At 41.4% G+C, this 16,961-nt stretch overlaps 1 protein-coding gene across 1 annotated transcript; it reads right to left on the bottom strand.

Annotated features, from left to right (window-relative positions):
- Window positions 1-3,824: 3,824 nt before the first annotated feature.
- On the bottom strand, window positions 3,825-16,205 carry LOC130490636 (vomeronasal type-2 receptor 26-like). The gene is made up of 5 exons (XM_056864450.1): window positions 16,044-16,205; window positions 14,738-15,166; window positions 11,928-12,155; window positions 10,924-11,050; window positions 3,825-4,723 (listed from the first exon to the last, which is right to left on the bottom strand). Exons 1-5 carry the CDS (start codon window positions 16,203-16,205, stop codon window positions 3,825-3,827), a joined length of 1,845 nt encoding a protein of 614 aa, XP_056720428.1.
- Window positions 16,206-16,961: the final 756 nt, after the last annotated feature.

The raw sequence follows: 16,961 nt of genomic DNA, 5'->3' as shown, positions 1-16,961 counted from the left end.
ACTGTTTGCTTGACCTGAAGACATAGCAAAGGCTCTTCTCAACTCAAAAGCACTATCTACACTGTCCAGTTCTATGAATGGTTAAACAATATTTAAGTCCAGTAGCTCCTTAAAGATCATGGGTGAAAATGCATGGTTGCTTTAGCCTCCTTTATTCCCTGTTACAGCAAGGATTCAGCCAGGATTGAACACATGCATTTTTGCCGAACGTGCGTTTGATTCTGGCTAAATCCTGGTTGAAACAGGGTATAAAGGAGGCTAAAGCAACCATGCATTTTTGCCCCAAGACAGTTTAGAAGAAGAAGAAGAGTTTTTTTTTATACCCCAATTTTCTCTACCTTTAAGGGGTCTCAAACCGGCTTACAATTGTCTTCCCTTCCCCTCCCCACAACAGAGAACTTGTGTGGTAGTTGTGGCTGAGAGAGTTTAAAAAGAACTGTGACTAGCCTTAGGTAGGCTTAATGTGTAGGAGTGGGGAAACCAACCCGTTTCACCAGATTAGAGTCTGCCGCTCATGTGGAGGCGTGGGGAATCAAACCCAGTTCTCCAGATTAGAGTCTGCTACTCTTAACCACTACACCATCCTGGCTCTCAGTTTATCAGGGTTTTTTTGGGGGGGAGAGGGTAAAAGCTTACATTGTCAGATGAGTATCTGACAAAGTTAGATTCGAATCACAAAGGTGCTGCTGGAGTTGAGTTTTGTTCTACTACCACAGATGAATATGAATGCCAACCTGAAATTATGAAGGGTTAAAGTGAGAAGCTCTGGATTCATACATGGGCTTTAGTCCCTTCTCTCTCTACCCCAAAATACATTGGTTTGTAAGGGTCCCTCTCTCTCTGGTTTACCATGGTGAAAGGGGAAATGAAGCAGAAGTTAATCCTGCTGAATATTGTTGAAGGCTTTCATGGTCAGAGTTCATTGGTTCTTGTAGTTTATCCGGGCTGTGTGACCGTGGTCTTGATATTTTCTTTCCTGACATTTCGCCAGCAGCTGTGGCAGGCATCTTCAGAGGAGTAACACTGAAGGACAGTGTCTCTCAGTGTCAAGTGTGTAGGAAGAGTAATATACAGTCAGAAAGGGGTTGGGTTTGAGCTGAATCATTGTCCTGCAAAAAGTATCAAAGGTAATGTGCTAATAAGTATTTACAATTGTGCTACAGGACAATGATTAGCACATTACCTTTGATACTTTTTGTATCCCTCTTTTCTCTCCTCCTTTCTGCCATTAAGTGTTCTTTAAATGTACCTGGAAATGGATGGTGTCAAGACTGGTCGCCTTCACCTGAGCTCTAGCCTTGCTGTACCGTGAGTCAGGCCAATAAATTCAAACCACCTTTAAAATATAAAGGTGTATTAAGGAATAAAATTTTAAATTGATTAAAACACAGGCTGCAGAATTCTTAAGGCATACTGGCAAGAAAATAATCGAGATTTGCTAAATATACTTATTACACTATTACATAGCAAATGTGGTAGCTATAGACTTAAGCAGGTTCAGATCATTCTTGCTTGCATGGAGACATTGCAATGGTTTTTTGTAGATAAGGTCGAGTAACTTGAAAAGAAATGGTAGAATAGAAGGATAAAGAGTGTCTCACTATGAGCGTGGCTGAACTTATGGCAAAGTGAACCTAAGCCAGATGACCCTTGACTTCCAATCAGAGTTGTTACCAAGGAAAAGTCTCTGGATGGTTCAAACTGGTTTAGGCCAGAATACGGTTCTCAGGAGTAAGGAGTGAAATCATTCCCCCCTCCCAACTTCCCACAGATGTGTCAAATTGCCCAAGTATGTCGGTATGCTGTTCTGTCCTTGAACAGGCCTTATCTGCTTGGTAACAGGCTGTCGGTGTTGCTGGTTAGCCATAAGCTCTGCTAGGCCTTTGCAACTTCAAAGCAAAGTCTAGGCACACAAATGGAGACTAACTGATGCTAAGCACAAAATGGTTCTTCTGTCTTCACAGCTGGTCAGCGGGAATCTTTTTCTTGGGATCTATGATGGTGTCATGGACACGTAGGGTTGCCAGGTCCCTCTTCACCACCGGCGGGAGGATTTTGAGGAGGACCCTTCATAGGTTGGGGTTTGGGGAGGTATAGCCAAGCCTGGAATCTGTGGTTACCTAGCAACAGCCACTGAGATCATCTTTTCCTTAACGCTACAGGCACTCCTTTTGTCATTTTAAACTTATTTCAACTCCCTAATTTTATTTTTAAGATTTCAGATTTTTCTGCAAACCTGGGGCCCTTTCCAGGTCTGTAGAAAGATCTGCCTTCCCGTTCATAGTTCCAGTCACTGGACTTAAGGTTTGCTGACTTTGCTATTAGATATAATTTAGTATCAGAAAATTAAGAACTTTCACATTATTGGTATGATATGCTGCCTTGCCGGCAGCATATTCCTGGCAGAAGGGGGTGTTCCTGGGGGTGGAGATGATATTAGTCAGCTCCCTAAGCTCTTTTGGCCTGGGAGCACCCCTTTTTGCAGGTGCCGAGTTATGCCTGATAAAAGGCAGACATAGCCCCGTGGAACTCAATGGAGTGTTCCACAGGGTTTTCTTCAAAATTGCTTTCTCAGCTTGCTTCGCCATCTACAAGCCCAGTATAAGTACCCCCCCCCCAATTAGGATTGCGCTCTTACAGTAGGTTAAGATTGCAACTGGAGGGAGAGCATTGCAGGAAGGAGGCTTTGTAGCTGAATTGCAATAATATCCAAACTGCTTGTTCTCATAGTTTTATTCATTAGTTTTCTCAGTGTGGAAGTTTTCTTCTTTTATCCACTGTTATGCATGTCTCAGAAGGCTCCAAACAAGCAGCCAATCATTGCCTTGCTGCCTCATGGTACGTTCCCTAGAGCACATTTGAGCAATTGGGTGCCATTTTCAAATTCTACATGTGTTTCAAGTGGCTGATAGTGTTGTCAGGTCTCTCTTTGCCACTGGTGGGAGGTTTAGGGGGCAGAGCCTGAGGGGGGTGGGGTTTGGGGAAGGGAGGGACTTCAATGCTATAGAGTCCAATTGCCAAAGCGGCCATTTTCTCCTGGTGAACTGATCTCTAGCTGCTGGAGGTCAGTTGTAATAGTAGGAGATCTCCAGCTAGTACCTGGAGGGGTTGGCAACCCAATGAGCCCTTTGTGGACAGGCAAGTCGAGGTGGTGTCCTGTCAGCCTGATCAGTCCCTTACTAGTGGACAAGCTGAGATGGCAGACCCAACCTCTGCTGGCTAAAAGACGCGTATGATTTCCCCCTCATACACAAACACACACTTTCTGTGAATAAAATCAGTCAGCAGGACCTACCTACCTTACCAGGTTGTTGTGAGAATAAAATGGAGTAAGGAAGAACAATGGCAGCAACTTTATTGCTGCTTTGGGGACAAGGCCGGGTTATGTAACATTTTATATAAATAAAATTTTGGCTAAACTTTGCAAAAGGGGTAATCACTTGCTGTTGATATTTCCTGTATTGCTGAAGCCCTATCTACGGGAGGCAAAACTATCCATTCAGTATTCTAACTACCATTCTGTATGGTGAGCCTAGGGAGCTTTGGGGTAGGTGGGCAGAGCAAGCAGATGTAATCAATCAATAGATTAATAATAGACTTTAATTTATGAAAAGTCAGGACAGTCACTAGAATTTAAATATCTTTAAAAATATCTGCTTCTAGATCTATATTAATATTGCCGAAATTTTAGAATTATAGAATTTTGGACATTCTAAAGACTTAGGCTGACATTCCAACAACACATTCCTTTGAGTAAATGCCTTTGGATAAAACGGGATTTACTTTCAAAGAGACCTGCTTAGCATTTCTCCACTTGATTGCTACTAATTTCTTACTAGTACGTGTTCCTTGCTATTCAACTCAGGCCTCAGAATAATGATATAACATTTTGGGGAAAAGACACAGCCCAGTAAACCAGCACCAGAAGACAAGATGGAGAAGATCTCCACAGCCACCACATATTTCCCCTCTGTGCTCAGATACGTTGGCACAAAGGACAGCCAAACACTGAAAAACACCAACATGCTGAAAGTGATGAACTTGGCTTCATTAAACGTGCTGGGCAATTTGCGAGCAAAGAAAGCCACAGTAAAGGTCACACTAGCCAACAAACACAGATACCCCAGCACACAGTAAAACATAATGACTGATCCTTCCTTACATTCTATTACTGTTTCTTTAAACATTGAATGGGTGTCCACATTTGGGAATGAGGGAGCTGTGTAAAGCCATAGACTACAAAGTCCTGCTTGAATAATGCTACAGGAAAGAACAATGGAGTATGCCAGTCTCTTCCCCACCCATTTCTTTGTCTTGCTTCCTGGCTTAGTGGCCATGAAAGCCAGAACCACAGTGATGGTTTTTGCCAGCAAGGAAGAAACAGCCACCGAGAAAATGATGCCAAAGATTACTTGACGGAAAAGGCAGGTAAGCATCTGAGGCCGGCCTATGAATAGTAATGAGCAGAGGAAGCAGAGCAGGAGGGAGATAAGTAGACAGTAGGTGAGACTCAGGTTGTTGGCTTTGACGATGGGGGTGTTCCGGTGTTTAATGAAGATTCCAAGTACTAAAATTGTGGTGACAGACATTGACACCACCAAGAAAGTTAAAGTGATCCCCAAAGGCTCATCATAGGACAGGAAGTTGAGAACCTTTGGCAGGCATTGATCTTTGTCTTTGTTTGGATATTCATCGTCCGGGCATTTGGAACAATCATCCATGTCTGCACAACAAAAAGATCCCAATTGGTTTCTCAACAGTATCATTTTTCTGTTCACATGCATTATTAATCATCCAGTGATATTAATGGCTTCATATTTTGAAATATCATTTATATATATTGATGCATACTGATCTTATCAATTTTTTTAATTCCTTCTACCTGTTTTAGTGCTGGTCGTGGACTGAAATAAAGTTTTAATGATATATATTGATGCATATTCTAAACAAAGAAACCTTTAATCAAGACACTATTAAAGCTGCAATGCTGAAGGTGTGTGTGTGTGATGAAGCTCTTTGGGAGCTGGCATGACCCCGTGCCGGTGTAGGTGCCACCTTATCATGAAATAAAAAGGCACCTATGCTGGTGTGGGGGCAATCACGCTGGCACCAGGAAGCTACACCACTGTGTGGGGTTCTGTCAGCTATGCTGACAGTGAAATGAAGTGGGAGCCCACACTAGTGTGGGGTGATGTGGTCACCAGAAGTGCATTCCCCCAAAGACTAAGAGTGATAGATTGAACAGAGAATAGAACAGGATAGAAGTTAGAAACATTGTAGATGGAGAAATAGGTGCTGAGGATAATTCCTTCCAGGCTTAGGTATAGTATGCAAACACAACCTAAATGACGGGTACTTATATACACGAATATCTATATTATTAGAGATATAAAATTCATAGTTTAGTAGGAGTCTCATATAAGCGAAGACTCCCATAGAGCTAGCTTAATTGCATAAAAGGTCTAAATGAAGAAATAACTATGTTTTGTTATCACAAACACTGGAGGTAGAGATAAGCAAGAAACATCCTATAGTAACAGACAAGGACCCAATTTACTGCTTTTACGACATAAGAACCGGACAAACTGAAATAAGAAAGTCATACCTGAAGGGTTCTGGGGATATCACACTTAGGTAATAAGGGTAGTAGATCTCCGGACAGGCAAATGACATAGTACAACAACATAATAAACACATAAATCAATTTTGTCAACATCCCAGGGAAAGGTGACCCAAAGGTCTCATTTCAGTAGTAAAAATCACACTCACTAGACGTGGTTTAGTATTTTAACTAAACATGCTTAAGGTTATTATGGGATGCTGAACATGCTACACATGAGCAGTGGATATATACGTGATGTAGTTCTTGAATAATCAACTATCACTCTACTGTATAATGCTTTCCTTGTATGGAAAGTTGTTGGCAAATACCTCTTGTATAAATACTGTGAAGTGACAACTGAATGTTGCCTCGTCTATCGAGCGACTGCAGATGCCTTATTTGAGCACAAATAAAACTGTATCTTGTTTTCGCTCTTGGGATTCTGCTCATTGGACTCAGCAGCGTGAGGCTCAGAAAACCTGTTGCCCGAATTCCTGGGTTACATGGGGGTGTCCCCTTTAGGCAGCTTCCTAACCCCTTTGGACCTGGGAATGCCCCCTCGAGCTGCCCCATGGCTATGCCACCTTTTTGGGGGGTGGCACAGCCTTGCTTTGCTCTGTGGAGGCATTTTCTCTTTTTTTTGGTAGCAGAATTCATTTTTATTTTATTTTAGGTGGCCGAGAACCTTCTGTGGAGGCGGTGCGGTAGAGCCACGCCACTCCTGGCTGCCACAGATCTGCCCCATCCCCAGGAATGAGCTGTAAAAGGATAAAACAGTGATGGGAGGTACTTGAAAATCATGAATGGAAGGATTCTTTGTTTCTGTTGTGATGACAGTTGTGAAGATTTGACATTTGATGGTTGCTTTTGTGATGGATCCTTGGGTCTTTTCTGCAGAATGAGTGATTTTCCTTGCTGAGAAGCTTCACTGATTTCCTTTGGAGTCTCTTGCACTAGTTTAAGATTCTCAATGGACGGCCAGGGTCCCCAAATCACCAACCCACCAGACATTTGATTTATTTAGAGCCTCGTTTTTGGAAAGAATTTTCACCTGCTGCATATGGAATTGCTCCTCAAATCTTTCAACTAGATGGATACATTATGCTGGTGCAGTGAATTTATATCACCACAGATTATTGTCATGAGAGCTTACCACAAGCATTCTGAGATTTGCTTTCAAATAGCTGTGGGCAAATTTACCTATGAATGCTGTGAATTTTGCCATGCATGTGTTCCACTGCCAAACTTACTGTGTTTGTTGATTAACCATAAGTAAAGTTCTTCAAAGGGTAGAAAAGAGGCCATCCAAAGATATTCATATGCTCTTAAAATGTTTCTTTTAAGTGTTATAAGACTCGGACTGTAATTGTTTGCTTGTAAGAGTATTTTAGTCCATGCTTCCTGATTTATCTTGTTTTATCTGGCTAAGGGCCGCAAATAAATTATGTATCCTAAGTTAATCACCCAGTATGTTTGTGCAAATAGCCATGAATATGTGTTGAACATGTTGTGTGTTAAGTGCCGTCAAGTCGCTTCCGACTTATGGCGACCCTATGAATGAAAGTCCTCCAAAATGTCCTATCTTTGACAGCCTTGCTCAGATCTTGCAAATTGAAGGCTGTGGCTTCCTTTATTGAGTCAATCCATCTCTTGTTGGGTCTTCCTCTTTTCCTGCTGCCCTCAACTTTTCCTATCATGACGGTCTTTTCCAGTGACTCTTGTTGTCTCATGACGTGACCAAAATACGACAGCCTCAGTTTAGTCATTTTAGCTTCTAGGGTCAGTTCAGGCTTGATTTGATCTATAACCCACTGATTTGTTTTTTTGGCAGTCCACGGAATCCGTAACACTCTTCTCCAACACCACATTTCAAAGGAATCTATTTTCTTCCTATCAGCTTTCTTCACTGTCCAGCTTTCACACCCATACATAGTAATAGGGAATATGATGGCATGAATTAATCTAGTCTTGGTGGCCAGAGTCACATCCTTACACTTCAAAATATTTTCTAGCTCCTTCATGGCTGCCCTTCCCAGTCTCAATCTCCTTCTAATTTCTTGGCTGCAGTCTCCCTTTTGGTTGATGGTGGAGCCAAGGAATAGAAAGTCTTGAACAATTTCAATTTCCTCATTGTCAACCTTAAAGTTGTGTAATTCTCCTGTAGTCATTACTTTTGTTTTCTTGATGTTCAGCTGTAGTCCTGCTTTGGCACTTTCTCTTTTAACTTTCAGCAATAGTTGTTTCAAATCTTCACTATTTTCTGCCAATAATGTAGTGTCATCAGCATATCTCAAATTATTAATGTTCCTCCCTCCAATTTTCACTCCACCTTCATCTAAATCTAATCCAGCTTTCCTAATTATATGTTCTGCATATAGATTGAAGAGATAGGGAGATAAAATACATCCTTGTCTGACACCTTTGCCAATTGGAAACCATTCCGTTTCTCCATATTCTGTTCTAACTGAGGCCTCTTGTCCAGAGTACAGGTTGCGCATCAAAACGATCAGATGTAGTGGCACACCCATTTCCTTTAAAACCAGCCATAGCTTTTCATGATCCACACAGTCAAAAACTTTGCTGTAATCTATGAAACACAAGCTGATTTTCTTCTGAAATTCTCTCGTACGCTCCAGTAACCAGCGTATATTTGCAATATGATCTCTAGTGCCTCTTCCTTTTCTGAAACCAGCTTGAACATCAGGCATTTCTCGTTCCATATATGGTAACAGCCTTTGCTGTAAGATTTTGAGCATCACTTTACTTGCATGAGAAATTAATGCAATGGTCCGATAGTTGTTGCAATCTTTGATGTCTCCTTTCTTGGGAATTGGAATGTAAATGGATTGTTTCCAGTCTGTGGGCCATTGTTTTGTTTTCCATATCTGTTGGCATATTCTTGTCAAGATTTTGATGGACTCCGTTTCTGTGGCTTGAAATAGCGCTATTGATATCCCATCTGCTCCTGGTGATTTGTTTCTCCTGATTGCTCTCAATGCAGCTTTCACTTCACTTTCTAAAACTGTAGGTTCTTCTTCAAAAGATTCTTCTTGGAAAGAATCTTTTATCCTTTCATCTCTTCTGTATAGTTCTTCAGTGTATTGTTCCCACCTTTTCTTTATTTTGTCCTGTTCAGTTAATGTATTTCCATGCTGAGCTTTCAGCATGCCTAACCGTGCTTTAAATTTCCCTTTGATTTCTTGGATCTTGTGGAACAGATCTCTTGTTCTTCCTTTTTTGTTGTTCTCTTCTATTTCTTGACACTGGTTATTATAATAGGTCTCTTTGTCTCTACGTGCTAGTCGCTGGAACGTTGCACTTAGACTTTTGATTCTATTTCTGTCACCTTCTACTTTTGCTTCTCGTCTATCTCTGGCAATTTTAAGAGTCTCCTCAGACATCCATCGAGGTTTTTCTTTTCTTTTGGCTACAGGAATAGTCTTTGCACATTCTTCCTTGATAATATCTCTAGTTTCCACCCATAGTTCTTCAGGTTTACATTCACTTGAACTTAGTAATGCAAATCTGTTCCTTACATGGTCTTTAAACTCTTCCGGAATATTGCTTAGATTGTATTTTGGTGCTATGAATGTTTTGGTGTTTTTCTTAAGCTTTATCTTTATTTTTGATATTAGCAATTCATGATCTGTACCGCAGTCGGCTCCTGGTCTTGTTTTGGCCGAGAGAATAGAGCTTCTCCATCTTCTGCTTCCAATTATATAATCTATTTGATTTCTATACTGGCCGTCTGGTGATGTCCATGTATACAATCGTCTATTTGGTTGCCTGAAACATGTGTTTGCAATGAACAGATTGTTGTCTTCACAGAATTCTACGAGGCGTTCTCCTGCTTCATTCCGTGCTCCTAGCCCAAATCTGCCAACAACATTTGATTCTGCTTTGTTTCCTACTTTTGCGTTCCAATCACCTATGATTATCAGCATATCTTGTTTAGGTGTGTGATCAATTTCTTCCTGAACACTGGCATAAAAACTTTCAATTTCTTCCTCATCAGCATCTGAACATGTTACTATTACATTTTTGCAAACCTGCACATGTGTAGAGAATCTACTGATTCAAACCAATTGGCAGCCATTAGTATTAATGTTGACTACACAGATGGGCAGAGAGCCAGCATGCTGTAGTAGTTAAGAGTGGCAGACTCTAATCTGGAGAACCGGGTTCGATACTCCACTCCTCCACATGAAGCCTGCTGGGTGACCTTGGGCCAGTCACAGTTCTCTCAGAACTCTCTCAGCTCATGCAGAGGCAGGCAATGGCAAACCCAATGTCTCTTGCCTTGAAAACTCTATGGAGTTCTCATAAGTCAGCTGTGACTTGAACAGCACTTTCTACCACCACATAGATGAAAATTAAATACAATTTTATTAAAACATATAATTTACTTATGACTGATTTATATGACTTGTGCCTGATTTGTCTATTTAGAGTGCATTGTAACAAATGCTTCAAAATTATATATATTTTAAAGTACACTGGGAGACACAGTGTGGCCTTGAATGCCTCCAAGAGAGGAGGCTGGTTGCATCTGGCTTTTTTGCTGGTCAAACTGTAAAAAGAGGTCTCCTTTCACCACACAAAAAGACAATGCCAGGATATCATGGAACCTGCATGAACACAAGCTATGTGGCAGCACGGACACAAGCTATGTGGCTATAATAATGAGAGAACATAGGTAAAAGATGAGCAAAAGCCTGGCTGAATCAAACCCAGTGTTTAGTTCACAACATTTGTTAAATTTTGAGCTCTCTGGTGCACAGAAAATGATATTTCACTTACAACTTTTCAGAGGCATGAATGTCACAAGTGACAGCCAGATATATGGGCTTTTAAAATATTGTCGAAGGCTTTCACGGTCAGAGTTCATTGGTTCTTGTAGGTTATCCGGGCTGTGTAACCGTGGTCTTGGTATTTTCTTTCCTGACGTTTCGCCAGCAGCTGTAGCAGGCATCTTCAGAGGAGTAACACTGAAGGACAGTGCCTCTGCAGGAGTATATCGTATACCTTGCAGCTGTGGACAAGTTTACATTGGGACAACAAAACGCAGAGAGAGACACTGTCCTTCAGTGTTACTCCTCCGAAGATGCCTGCCACAGCTGCTGGCGAAACGTCAGGAAAGAAAATACCAAGACCACGGTTGCACAGCCCGGATAACCTACAAGAACCAATTTGGGCTTTTCTTCCAATTATAGTTTCCTATTATTTGTTAGATATTTTAAAGTTCTACATAGAAACAAGATCATCCAAAGATGTTCACACGCTCTTAAAATGTTTTGTAATAATGACAATATTTCTCCTACTTTTCTTGTCTGAAATCTTCCCTTCAGGACATGGAGCGCAATCATAACAACAAAATGGCTTCCCCTCCTTCTTTTTTCTGCTGAAACCTGGATGGCAGTTGTCATTGCACACAGACAAAGGTTGGACCTATCCAAATAAAGACAATGTAACATATTTATGTACCTGATTGGTTGCAGGGAAATGATGTCATGGGAGTGGGAGAGTAGGGCTTTCAGCCCCTTCCTCAAAGCTGCAAAGGCTGGGTACCGCTGGGTACAGTTGCCATGGTGCTGCTGCAGTGCCTCCAAAGAGATTTCATGGCTGCTTCAGAGGGGAAAGGGGGCTTTTAAAAATAAAATTTAATAAAAGGGGGGAAAGGCTCCATAGAAAAAAGCGACAAAAGGGTGCAGCAATGCTGTAGTTGTAGGGGGCGTTCCCAGCCCAAAAGGAGTTGAGAGACTGCATAAAGGCGGATCTACCACCCAGAACACCCCGGGAACACTTCCCAGGATGCTGGTGCTGGCACTTACCAGTGGGAAGGATGCCAGCGGGAGGTCGCACTGGGGTTCCATGACCACCCTGATGCCGCAGTCCATGGGGGCAGCGTAAGCACCCCCACGTTGGCATCCGTGCCAGTTTGCGTGGTGCAAGTAGGATGGATGCTGGCGTAAGGGGTCACACCATTTCCTAAGCCCATTTGGCCCCCACCCTCAGGAATGGCCTGTTAATTTCCATGAGTCTGCTAGAATATTCTTGAGCTTGATGAGTGCAGCTAGGGCTGCCAATAAATTGGGAAAATCCAGATTTGGGGTAGTGCCTACAGTGGGTTGAGGCAGATAAGAGTCTGTGGAATAGAGGTGCAGTCCCTGGGATCTTCATTGAAATGATCAGCCACCTGATACCCAACAGTAACTGTGCTATTTACAGTTCACTAAATGGAGAGGACAGAGAAAAGTTCTGCATTGTTGTAAGACATTTTGTTTGTTTAAAAGCATTTTTACCACTACCTGCAGCCTGATCCCACCTGATTAAACTTCCTTTGCCATGTGATTAACTCCTCCTTAATGGTGAGCTCTGTGTCCTGTGAAGCCTGTTGATCCATCCTTCCTACTTTCAGCCTTAGAAAGCTTTGATTTGGGAAAGTCACCCAGTTGATAATGTCAAATCCAGTTTCTAGTTCACCTCTCTCATTGAAGTGAATGGGGTCCCCAGCAGTGTTGTTAAATGAGACACTCCTTAGGAAAGGGTGAAGCTAGAGGGATAGAGACATAGACAGAGCTTAGAAGATAGCAAAGTAGAACAAATGGGTAGTTTCCCTATTTTTCACAAAACAATTTTTCAGGTATTGGGTTTTGTTCACTTGGGGAACTCTTTTTTTGCGTGAGGGTGAAGTCATGGCATAATAGACCTCAAAAATGAAAAGCTTTATTGATAGCTCATCACATTTTTTTTTACTATTTATTAGCCACCTTCTTATTTCAGCTTTCAGTGGCTGGGGATGGCATGGCTGAGGCACCACTGCAGTGCCTCCTAAGCCATTTCCCGGCCACCGAAATGCTTTAAAAAGAGACACTGTCCTTCAGTGTTACTCCTCTGAAGATGCCTGCCACAGCTGCTGGCGAAACATCAGGAAAGAAAATACCAAGAGCACCGTCACACGGCCCGGATAACCTACAAGAACCAGCTTTAAAAAGCCTTTAAAAGTCTTTTTATTTTTTAAATGGGGCTTTCCGCCCCATTGAGAATAGCAAAAATAGCAGGTGCAGGAGCGCCATTCTCCTTGCAGGCATGCTGCGTCGAAAGGGGCAGGAAGCTGCCTATTGGCACCTCTGCCCCTCAGCATGCCGCAGCATCCCTGGGTGGCATTGCTGTGACAGAAATGGAAGAGAGGCATCCGGGCTTCCCCGCCAGCATTGGGGCCACTCCCCCTTGCATAAGTAGCTTGGGCACCAGCATGGGGGGTCCCAGTAGTGGTGCATCCCTTTTTTAGTTTCCTGAGGAATTTCGTCCTTGGAGGTCAGGAATGGGATGCCAGACAAATAACTGGAGTTTTCAACTGTTTCAAAAATAATTAATTATTTGACTTGAAAGTAATTTAATTGATTATTTATAGGTTTCAATAACTGCAGTGGCAGTCGGGTATGGCGTGCCCATGGCGGTGGTGTGGTGCCTCCAAAGAGGTTTTGTGGCTGCTGCATGGGTCAAAAAGGGTGTGTTTTTAAAAAATAAAAATTGGAAAAGAGGGGTGAAGACCCATAGGAAAAAACTGATGCTACGTTAACAAAAAGGTGACCAGAAGACATTCCACATAATTATATTGGAAAATGCTCTTGCAAAAGTGCAAGATTCAGAAACACTTTGCCATGTGAACCATCCGAGTAAAAGTGCAACAGACGTGCATTTATTCCAGTTACACTTTTATGGACTAAGACATGGGCTTTGAGGGTGGACCAGAAAAGCAGCACCACACATGCTTTGGTTGACAGTCCCAGGTATGTGTTGGGGGGCACAAGAAGGAAGGGTAGGGACAATTGAGAAAGCATTGTGTCATAGCAAGTAATAATGTTTATTTTTCGTGTGTTAACAGTTAAAAATGAGAGAAAGGAAAGGCAGCTGTTCCTAGGAACACTAAAAGAAGAAAAGTGTGGATCAAATCCTGTTCTGATTAGGAAATGGTGTACCCTTCGAACATCTTCTTTTCCCATACTCAGTATTAGGGGCGAGTACTCTGCTTTACAAATTGGGGAGGGGGAAAGCCAGAAAAGACTTGTTTGGCTTTTTTTTTTTTTTGGCTTTTTTTCTGGCTGACAAAATGGTTCCCTTAAACAGAAGCTGGAAAAGCCAAAATATTCTGCTTTTGTGGCTTATCAGGATTCCTCAGATGCCTCTATTGAAGATTATGGGGAATTTTTGCAGTGCTCGGGGGGCTGTTTTTTAAGGTAGAGGCACCAAATTTGCTTCCTATCTTCTAGTCTCCTTATGAGAACTGTTTAGTTTGGTAAAGATTGAGTGGGGGTCCAATTTTTTTGGCCCCAAAATGGAGGGAAAATGGCCGATAAAATTGGACTCCCGATCCAAACTTCATCAAACCTGGCAGTTCTTCTAAGGAGAGTCACCAGCAGATACGAAGCAAATTTGGTGTTGATACCCTAAAAATCAACCCCTTCCACAACCCTGCAAATATTTCCCTTACGGTATAATGGAGCCAAAGATTTTCGGAATTACCGAAAAAGCTGAGAAACCCATACTGGTATGGAGATTTGGCTTTTTTCAAAAACCTTGAAAATTTTCTAGTCTAATATACCCAAATTGTGGGGGAGGGCTTTTTTTTGTTGGAACACCCCTACTTAGTACCATTGATTATAGAGTTTCACTAGATCTAACAAATTACCTGCCAAGATTGCTGACTTGAAGTTTGCAGGAGGTCTCCATTCCTTGACATTGTCTTGTATTTTAGTCTGGCTACACACAAGGTATGTAAGCTTGTGCTATTGCATGGACACTATTATAGACGCAGTAGCTTTGGGCAGTCATGCTCATTTCAAAAAAAGGACCAGGGAGGCTCTCCAGCTTTTCCTCCCCAGTGCATCTGTCTGTTTTATCTTTATCCATTTTGGAATCTGACAGTAAACACAAAAAAGCCTGTTCCCAGAAGCCACTGATGAAGCCATCTTCTTTGGGCCAAGGAGAAGTTACAGTATGAAGGAAATTTTGAAACTCAAACACCTCTTTGGACTTAACTGTAAAGGATAAAGAACCATGGAAGACTTCTATGTTCAAATCCCTCTCAAATGTGTTGAATGAGAAATCCCATTGGGCTGTCATAATCCATACCTTACCCATGATCGCCTCAGTCATAACGCCCCTTTGTGCGACAATTAGAAACCATTTCAAGGTAAGCATGGTGAGAGTATCCCCACTTATAACAAATACTTTGATTTTGATATGGGTTAAAAATGAGAGATTATCTTTGGATTTTGTCAAGAGGAAATCATCTATCATGTCTTCAGTGGAAGTGAAAGGTGGAAGCCTGCCAATGAAAGCAGGGCAAATGCCATTCTCAGATAGGAGTGCCAACAATATCTGCACAAACGTGTCTCCTTGAGCATCATTGACTGCAATGATTCCAACCCATGTCCATTGGAAATGCAGAAGAAGCCGCACCACACCAGTGCATTGATTTGTTTCACTAGGGACCATCTGGTAAATGGAACGTAGTTGGGTTTTCTCCCTCAGTTCTGGAGAAAAGAAGCAGTAGGTGACCTAATGAAGAACATATGGACAATTCAAAGTGGTCAGCAATGTTACGTCTCTTCCTTTTCCCATTTCTTAATTCCAAATAATCAGTAAATATTGTAACAATTTAAATGGCCTGTTATATGTACAATCATAAAGAAACCAATATATGAAATAAATGAGGGAAATGCTTAACAGTTTCATAATTACGGTATTCATGTCAGCAGATTGAAGGGGATCAATGTAACTGAAATTAATGTATTGTTATCAACCAATTTTCAAATACTACATGATGTTTCCCGACATTTTCCCACACTCATTTTTTCTTTATTGGTGTCAGGCCAGTATCATTGGTGATTTTGGATGAAATATTGTTAATAGCTTGCTCCTGACCTTTTCGTTACGACTCATCAATTTAGTTGATAGTCAACCAATATTTGTGTAGGAAGGAGATCTTTTCTTGGAGGAAAAGGAAGTTAAATTGGTTATTTCTCTACAGTTTTGTATGACACTAGATTCTTATCATAGCCAAAAATCCATGTGAGAAATGAACTCTGTAGATTTACATCAGAAACAAATCAGTCCAGAAAGTTCACTAAACAGGATGCATTGCTGTCATTTGGGGCCAACCCAGAGGAGTTTCTATATAATATGAAAGAACTGTTAAATCTACATTTAATATAGATTTCCTTGTAGAACACAGAAAGCATGGATCAATCCCAAGGACACTTTTGTAGGAGTAAGCTCACTTCTTAGAAGATCTGCTTAGGATTGTTCCTTTGGCCAGTCCTGTACCTATTTTTCATCTATTTCTTTTTTTGTTCTTAGAATGTAGTTGTAGCAGTAAGATGGAAGGAGTGCCAAAATTGTGAAATGATCACACACCAAACACACGTATTCCTACCTGTGGAATCTTGTAGGCACTGAAGATGTTGGCCATGTACAGGGACGTTTCAGAATCAAGTCCACCAATGACAGATATCATATTCTTCTGTGTCTCACAACGGTAGTTAGGGATGATGTTTTTGGAACTGAAAAGGAGGTTCAGGGTGCTCTGATAAGTCATCCTTGCATTGAAGTAACTGTCACAGATATGGAAACCCAGGCTGATGTTTGGCAAAATCTTGGGGTTGTCATTGATCTCCCTCACAGCAAAGACCAAGGCTAGGACATGCTGGTAGTTCTTGGTAATAGCACTAAAAGAAGGTTTGCATGTTGCATAAGACAAATATCCTGCACAGCATAAACTCCTTGCAACTCTATTGCTATTGTGAGAACATCTGTACTCAGTACATAACCGTGGTTACACATATTTTTTGACTTAAAGATTACATATAACTATAAATATAAAATACGGAAACCACTGTTAGGTATTGCAGAAGTTCACAGATTTTTAAAAAAATACATCTCCAAACTGCAGAGATCCGTTTCCGTGGAGAATTTCACACTTTAAAAAAGGAGGAAATAAAATTTAATTTTTCCTCAACACTATAAAGAGAAAAGTCGCCACATCTCATTCAATTGATCAATCTACTTGACAGCAGATATCATAGTATCCGCTTCTCAGAAAGTGTCGTTAGCTGTGTGTGATATATTTATTTCATATATTTATTTCATGTTCATTTTGTGGACATGCTTAAACAATGTGGGCTAGAAACTCTACTTGATCTGGACAAAGTGGGAATTTTTGTTCTTCTGCGATAATTTTATTGTATTGCCCTCAGCTGCATTTTAGGCATTACATCTCTCCGATAAGAAAGCTCGTTTAAACTTATGGATTTCTAACCAGCAGAAATAGTCTGGCAAGGAGAAAGTTCTGTTG

Source organism: Euleptes europaea, chromosome 18, assembly GCF_029931775.1.
Source record: "Euleptes europaea isolate rEulEur1 chromosome 18, rEulEur1.hap1, whole genome shotgun sequence".
Classification (NCBI taxonomy): domain Eukaryota; kingdom Metazoa; phylum Chordata; class Lepidosauria; order Squamata; family Sphaerodactylidae; genus Euleptes; species Euleptes europaea.
Note: the sequence above shows the minus strand (reverse complement) of the source record. Positions and strands in the feature narration are given on the sequence as shown.

Bases quoted from the DNA above. Each gene is read 5' to 3' on its own strand.
- LOC130490636 (XM_056864450.1), bottom strand. From the start codon at position 16,205: ATGACTTATCAGAGCACCCTGAACCTCCTTTTCAGTTCCAAAAACATC. The intron at 15,167-16,043 runs GTAGGAATACGT...GTTCTTCATTAG, and splicing joins GTGCCTACAAGATTCCACAG to GTCACCTACTGCTTCTTTTC. The intron at 12,156-14,737 runs GTATGGATTATG...CTATCCCTCTAG, and splicing joins CTGAGGCGATCATGGGTAAG to CTTCACCCTTTCCTAAGGAG.